This window comes from Squalius cephalus (genome assembly GCF_949319135.1).
Source record: "Squalius cephalus genome assembly, chromosome: 8".
NCBI lineage: Eukaryota > Metazoa > Chordata > Actinopteri > Cypriniformes > Leuciscidae > Squalius > Squalius cephalus.
Genome location: NC_137129.1, coordinates 46,555,535 through 46,563,630, shown reverse-complemented (window position 1 = coordinate 46,563,630; position 8,096 = coordinate 46,555,535). Strand labels below are relative to the sequence as shown.

Genomic DNA, 8,096 nt, shown 5'->3' with positions numbered 1-8,096 from the left:
CCCGAATTCCAGGCACGATTCGTCAACTGAAAATTCTTGCAGGTCCCCTACCCTCTTCATCGACAGGATTGTTTACTCTGCTAACTGCAAGGGCTCAAAGAGTGGTCTCTGCAGTGCGCTGAGCACCAGAGACAGGTCCCAAGAGGGTATAGAGGTGAGGCGAGGAGCACCCCTCAGGAACCTGAGGATCAGGTGGTGCTTTCCTAAAGACTTACCCTCAACTGCATCGTAATATGTGGCAATCGTGGCAACATACACTTTCAAGGTGGAGGGACAGCCTTCACTCCAACCCATGCTTTAGGGAGGAAAGCAAAGTCCTGACCGGGCATCTCCGCCACTCAACGCCACTCAACGAATAAGTTCCACTTCAACACATACAGGCGCCTCATAGAGGAGGCTCTAGCCAAAGTGATGGTGTCTACCACCGCTTCGGGTTAGTCACCTAAAACCTCCACATCCCATCCAAAGACCAGACGTGGAGATTCCAGATTCCCCGTCTCTGAGAAAGTAGATCCTTCCTAGATCCTTCCGGGAACCAGGTCCGGTTGGGCCAGTACGGCGCAACTAACAAGACCTGCTCCTTTTCCTCCCTGACTTTGCACAGTGTTTGTGCGAGAAGAATCACTTTGGTAAAGGACCCCGAGGCCAACTGTGTGCCAGCGCGTCCGTGCCCTCCCCTCGATCAGGGCGTCAAACAACTGGCAACTGTCCGGAGAGGCAACAGATCTACCTTTGCGCCTCCAAATCATCTGGACCGCCTGGGGATGGAGTCTCCATTCTCCTGGAAGCATAGGCTGTGTAAAAGCTTGTCGCTGCATGATTTAGCATGCCTGGGATGTGAGTGGCACAAAGCGTCCTCAGATGCTTCTGACTCTAAAGTAGGGTGGTCATTTCCATAACACCAAAAAGGAGGACACTTTGCGGCATTTAGTGAGGCAAGAATAATTGCATAGGACTCTGGTGAACTCGCAATTACAATACAATTTTGTCCATCATATCGATGGTATCATGATTCAGTGATTCTGAAATAGTCTATTCATTGCCAGACAATTTGATCTACGATATATCTTGATGTAGACCTATGTGTAACAGAAGAGGCAAAAAAGTGTTTGTTCACAGTATTTGTATTTATTCAAGAGATGTCTGTTTCAAAAACTGACCACTGAGATGAACCTGTCTTGCAAAGTGCACAGTGCCAGAAAACATAACATTTATGGACTTCTGGAAATAACAGAAATACACAAATAAACAAATAATGAATGCGAAAAATAAATAAATCCAAATTTCAGTTCTTAACAAAGAAGTTCCCCCTCTGCTCAGCTCCTCTAGGGTCATCATGGACAAGCTCGTGCTCGTCTGTCCATTCCGGATTAAATGAGGTCTGACGTTTCGGCATGTTAACGTTATGTTATGACGTAGCCAGCACGTGGACTCCACGACGTGGAGGCTTGTTTATGTTTTTTAACCAATGATATATCAGATATTTATTTAACACCGCTTTCAGCCAATCATTTGTTTGACCAGAGATCTTACGGCATTGGACGCTGCTGCTGCGTCCCAATAAAGATTCTAGAGCGGGTTTTTTTAGGCCGATTCAGTGCAAATGAGTGCAAATGAGGCCAAAATCCGGACGTATGGCCACCCTACTCCAAAAGGGGAGATGGAGGGTGAGTTGCATCAATGCGACGGCAGTGCTGTCCGTACACACCAGCACATGCTTGCCATGTAGCGGCCCGTTGAGGTGGCGCAGCACAAGACGTACTGCAAGCACCTCGAGGCAGTTGAAGTGCACATCACATGCCCGAGACTGCATGCCCGTTTTACGTGGCCCCCCAGCAGGTGGACGAGGCATCCATGAAAACCACAGCATGCCCGGACACTCCCTCCCTTGCAAGCTTCATTGGCTCCAGTGTGCAAGAGGAGGTCTCGTCGGGGAAGCCGTCACTGTTATATTTACATTTTACATTTAGTCATTTAGCAGAAGCCTTTGTCCAAAGTGACTTACAAATGGGAACTAAAGCAAGCGAGTCATCATGAATAGGCAAAAACAACACAAGAAGTGCTCAAAAATACAAAGTTCGGGCATTGCTTAGAGTAGCATAAGCCAGACAAAGGAGGATTAAAGGAAAAGGAATTTTTTTACATTTTTTTTTATGAGGTTAAGTGCTCACGGAAGAGATGCAGGGTTATCATCAGATCACCGGTGCTATTAGCCGAAGTAGACCGGATCCACCAGATCCAGAACTAGATCGGGGAATAGGCAAAGGGACTCCGCCTCGAGAGACGTATTCGAGTCTTGATCTCAACACGCGATGGTCATGTTCCTGTAGTGAGAACATGACGCATCCATGAATGCAGAACAGCTGACTCATCTCTCAGTACACAGCCTGTGAATTGCAGGAGCAGAACAGATGAACCGGTCGGCAAAGCAGAGAAGCGAAAGGCAAATATGCGATGCTCTTCCGTATTTAGACCCGCGCTGCGGGCCGTTGGATGCAAAACCAGCATGCCAATGTGCATTGGCTCGTTTAGTTACACTCGAAGTGGATTGGTCTCTCAAACGAGATCCCAATTCATCGGTGACCGACTGAGTAAGAAACAGTGACTGATATAGAGATTAACTGGAGCTTTTTCATGCTCAAACAGCAACATTTCACACTAAAGAGAGATGAACATGGACAAAAGTACAATAGGTGCTCCTGAAGATGAACTAAATCAGCATGTTCTGTGTGTGTGTGTGTGTGTGTGTGTGTGTGTGTGTGTGTGTGTGTAGCTTCTGCGCAGTCTGTATGACCAGCGCTCATTGGCAGGCATCAGTGACGGGTCAGCGGGAGTGTGTGTGCAGCAGGTGCAGGAGAAACTGTGTTCAGTGGCAGGAGAGATCAGCATACTTATAGACCAGCAGCTGCAGGTACACACACACACACACACACACTCACTCACTCACTCACTCACTCACACACACTGAAACTCTCTGAGATGTGTGTGTGTTCAGGGTTTGCTGGTGTCGATGTTGGACACGGCTCAGAGTGTGTGTCCTCACGTCATGCAGCAGGCGTGTTTGCGTGAGAATCTTCTCCACGCCAGTGAAGGGAGGACAAGTGTGTCGAAGGCCTTCATCACCTCCACCCTGCTGGAGCAGTCGGCCTTCGACATCATCAACAAGATCAGGTCCGCTCACACTTACACAGAGATCATCTCTACTGAGGTAACGTGTCAATCATTTAACACACAGTCACATGTTAACAGATTGTTGTGTGTGTGTGTGTGTGTGCGTGTGTGTTCAGTGAGGTGAAGCTCAGTATGGCGTCGTGTCTCTCTGAATACATAACTGATGAGATCTTGCAGTCACTTTCTCGCTCTCAACACACGCTGGTGAGATTTACTTACACAAAACTACACATTATCTCAGTGTAAATGTGTGTGTGCCTCATTCACGTGTGTGTGTGTGTCAGGCGGGTCATCTGAGCAGGAGAGGTCAGCAGCTGCTGCTGCATCAGGACTCACAGGAGACAGAAGTTCTAGACGAGAAAGAAATACAGATACCAGCAGATCCAGAACCACAGGTACACACTCACTCACACACACTCACTCACTCACACACACACACACACACACACACACACACACACACTATCACGACCCCAAATCTACCCATCACACACACACTAACCCGACCCCTAAACCTACCCATCACACACATTTGGTCACAAGTATAGCTAAACATGCCCACACACACACGCAGATGTTGAGCAGATTGTTCTGCTTTTTTCTCTTCTGTGAAATAATACTGTGATCATGAACTCCAAAAAGAACAGTCACACCATGTTGATGCTGTGTATTTGCTTATGCATATGAGTGTTAATGAGATGTGAGTGTTATATCAGGTGAATGCTGATGTCTGTCTGCGTGTGTGTTCGATCTCCAGCGGACACATAAAGCCAAGAGGAAGAGCATTCACAGCAGGATGTTCAGACCCATGTCCTCCGCCTTCGGTACATATCACCTACACCAATCAGATTCCATTGCTCTCATTAGAGTATGTTAATTACTGCTGGTTAATTGTGTTTCTGGTGTGTGTGTGTGTGTGCATGTCAGAGCTGGACTTTGATCTGTTTAAGGCATTAGAGGACGTGTCTCCCTGTGTGGGCGATCTGCCGCCGCCCCCGACTCCGCCCCCTCCACAGCCAGAGTCCCCGCCCCCAGTGGAGGCGGAGCTACCGCAGCCTCAGCCTATGAGCTTCTGCGACTTGCCCACCGGAGACACGCCCCCTCTTCAGCACGCCACCAAGTTCAGGCCGCGGCGGACCAAGAAGACCAAACCCAGCAGAGCCGCCGTGAGACGCCAGAACACACTCAGAGAAACACAGCGTGTGAGTTTACAGGGACGCAAAGCAGTTTTGGTCCCACTTTACATTAAGTGGCTTTATGTACTTGTACAGTGTACTTATTGTGTTCATGTTGTATTGTAAAACACTTTTGCTGCTATTGAGGTGTGATACGGGTAAGGTTAGGGACATATGGGTGTGGTGGTATGGGTAGGTTTAAGGCTGGGTTAAGGTGTAAGGGTCAACAGTGTAATTACAAATGTAATGACATAAATTAATTACAGCTGTAATTACATGCTGGTATTTTTAAAATATGAGTACAATGTAAAAACATGTATGTACACAATAAGTCCATTGTATCAAATTATTAATTTCAATGTTAGTACATAGTTGTTAAAGCCACTTAATAAAAGTGGGACAGTTTTTTACAAAGCCAAGGACAAAATAAATGAACCGGGCACATTATTATTTTCATGTCATTAGGACACATAATATCCAGTAATAATATTAATCTGACTGCACCGACACTATCAGATGAGAACAAAAACTGATCTGAATAATGACTCTCTCATCTTCTGTAGAGCGGCTTCACCACTGAATCTCTCTCATACTTGATGAAGTTTGCATCATTGATTCTGTTATTTTCCTGTTTATTACTGTGAAGTTGCACACAGCTTGAAACGATCTGTACTGAATAAAGTGCTGTAGAAATTGACTGACTTGACTAGATAGGAATGAAATGTTTGAGTTTGGAGGTGAAAGTGCACGGTCAGTGTGAATCATCCTCATAGACAGACCGTCTCATTAAATGCCTCTGATTGGATGTTTTCTCAGTGTCAGCCAATCAGCACCGACCCTGTGCAGGAACTGGATCAGAGCAGCTCTGTGGATGAAGGCGTTCCAGAGTTCTACTCCAGAAAAGTCACCAACATCGTAGCTAAGTAAGATGTGAGATGTGAAGTGGAGTGTGTATGGTGGACTCGGTCTCCTCACGCTCGTTCTGTCTCACCGTCCAAACACAGCCCAGACGTCTTGGCTAAAACAAGGCAAAATTTGGGCTGCCAGTGAAAATTGTATAGACATCTAAACCAGAGCCCAAGAATAGACTAATCATAAATTAGATAACCCACTTTTAGCCAAAAAAAATTGAATTTGGTTACATCGTTTTTGCCAAAACAATTTGCAAAATGTATGATATTCCATCATGTAAGCAAAGGCAACAGTGATTACAAGGTGTTTGGTTTAATTTCTTCACTCTTTGTTGTCTAATTGATGACGAGTCTATTCTTGGGCTCTGGTTTAGACGTCTATACAATTTTCACTGGCAGCCCAAATTTTGCCTTGTTTTAGCCGAGATGTCTGGGCTGTGTTTGGATGGCTATCAGACATCTTTTAAAAGCAAAATTGCATGCTGGGTAGTTGACCTAGACGGTGAAATGACGGCTTTTTCTTGCTGGGTGCAGAGCGCCTGACGCGGACACAGAGAAGAGCAGAGACTCTCGACTGAGCGGCTTCTTCAGCCTCATCAAGCATCGCTCCTCCACCAAAGCCACGCCCACCAGCCCCACCCCCGGTCCCATGGCAACCGTGACAATGATGACAACGGTCTCCGTGACGACAATGGAAACAGATGCCCCGCCCCCAGAGCCCCTCGTGATCCCGGAGCCTGTTGCGCATGAGGTCAAAGGTCACATGCAGGAGGGCGTCAAACGGGGCAGTCCGCTGACGGGGCGTCACATGGGCGCGCAGGTGCTCGGCAGCGACCTGCTGCTGGCGGAGATACGGGCCAAACAAGAGAAGCGCAAGAAGGTGAGTTTCACACGCTGGTCAACACTGTGGTCCAATTCAGTCTGATCACATATGTGACCCTGGATCACGAAACCAGTCACAAGTCGCACGGGTATATTTGTGGCAATAGCCAACAATACATTGTATGGGTCAAAATTATCGATTTTTCTTTTATGCCAAAAATCATGAGGATATTAGGTAAAGATCATGTTCCATGAGGATATTTTGGAAATAGTTGTATCCCGGCCAAATATTGCCCTATCCTAACAATCCATACATCAATGGAAAGCTTATTTATTCAGCATTCAGATGATGAAATCTCTGATAAACATGAGCTGACTGATGATGATGATGATGATGATGTCACTCGCAGGCAGGCGTATCTCCATCTGCAGCATCCAAAGCTGAAGCTCCTGATGAAGGTGACGTCATTGTGTATTTAAGATGATGATGATGATGATGTTGATGTGTGTGAGTCTAATGTCTGTGTAAATTTACTGACAGAAGACCATTGCAACCGCATAGCAACACCCTAGCAACCTCCCAGAACACCATGCTGTAGCAACCACATAGCAACACCATAGGAACTTCTTAGAAACCACCAACAACACCATAGCACTGCAAAATAACCCCATAGTAACACCTTAGCAACCACCCAGAATACCCTAGCACCTGCATAGCAACACCCTAACAAAACACTATGCTGTAGCAACCACATAGCAACACCCTAGCAACCTCCCAGAACACAACGCTGTAGCAACCACATAGCAACACCCTAGCAACCTCCCAGAACACAACGCTGTAGCAACACCCTAGGAACTTCTTAGAAACCACTAAGAATACAATAGCACTGAAAACAACCCTATAGCAACACCCTATCATCCACCCAGAATACCCTAGCACCTGCATTGCAAGTGCTGCTGCAGTTCACTTCATGGCCACCCACCGGTGTCACTAACATCCAGGGTTTCTGAATTCTACATATAACCCCTTTAAAACTACTTCAGAATACTTCACAACTGTCTGGTCAGGCGTTCTCAGTTTTCTGTTATTGAGCAGGTGGAGATCATGGACACATGATACTAGCAGTCCAGAAAGAGGCTCAAGATGAACCTGCAGCCAGAAAACTCAAACACACACCTCAGCACACACACACACCTGAAGACACCCACACACCTGCACACACAGCTGAACACACACCGTCATCCGAGCACCGCTCCAGCCGTCCATCCGTGTCGTTCAGCACCTCTGACTGCATCAGTGAGTCACACACACACACACACACACACACACACACACACACTCTCTCACACAGACACACACACACACACACACGTGATGAATCTGACCTCTGACTCACTCATGACTTCTGTCATCAGTTCCTCCTCATCTGGACGATGTCCCAGAATCCCCTGCTCTGCCGATGCTGTCAGTCACTGAGGAGGCGGAGCCTGGTCCTGTCACTCACAGCACAGAGGGAGGGGCCTCATCAGACCCCCGTGAGTTCCATGATGTGTAATTCATATCAGAAATCTCTTCTGCTGATCCTGACTGTTGGTTCTGCCTGCAGCTCCTGAGTCTCCTGTGTTCGACACACACACCTCACACACACTGAGCGTCAGCCGCTCCATCTCCTGCGTTCAGTCCCGGACCGACCCAGAGGAGGGCGACACCGAGCGCCAGCGCACTAAGTCCCTCCCCTCAGCCGCTCCGGCCAATCACAGCGCGTGATCACTTCTGATTGACTGATGTCGGACTCTGCAGTGGCTTCTACTGCACTTTATATGTTTTAAAACTGTTTTTTGCATTATTAAATCATTTCTAGTTAAACGTGAATGCAAGATTATGAGCTAGATCAGTGCTTCTCAACAAGGGGCCTCAAAAAACTTCCAAGATGACTTAAAATATTTATCAAATTGAAAATATATATAAAAAATTATATGCTAAAAACACAAAAAATCAAATTGTATTTTTCTCTCA

General features: G+C 46.8%; 1 protein-coding gene across 2 annotated transcripts in view; it reads left to right on the top strand.

Annotated features, from left to right (window-relative positions):
* The window catches only part of carmil1 (capping protein regulator and myosin 1 linker 1), a 37,429-nt gene extending 29,333 nt beyond the window's left edge, over positions 1-8,096 (top strand). The window contains exons 26-37 of one of the 2 annotated variants that reach the window (XM_079878009.1): positions 2,774-2,911; positions 2,996-3,171; positions 3,288-3,375; positions 3,456-3,566; positions 3,929-3,995; positions 4,099-4,373; positions 5,163-5,269; positions 5,792-6,137; positions 6,490-6,538; positions 7,176-7,376; positions 7,496-7,615; positions 7,687-8,096. In XM_079878009.1, coding sequence (XP_079734135.1) covers positions 2,774-2,911; positions 2,996-3,171; positions 3,288-3,375; positions 3,456-3,566; positions 3,929-3,995; positions 4,099-4,373; positions 5,163-5,269; positions 5,792-6,137; positions 6,490-6,538; positions 7,176-7,376; positions 7,496-7,615; positions 7,687-7,847 — 1,839 coding nt within the window. In that variant the 3' untranslated portion in view covers positions 7,848-8,096. The remainder of the gene's footprint in view (positions 1-2,773; positions 2,912-2,995; positions 3,172-3,287; positions 3,376-3,455; positions 3,567-3,928; positions 3,996-4,098; positions 4,374-5,162; positions 5,270-5,791; positions 6,138-6,489; positions 6,539-7,175; positions 7,377-7,495; positions 7,616-7,686) is intronic. The other variant, XM_079878010.1, reaches the window with a different exon arrangement.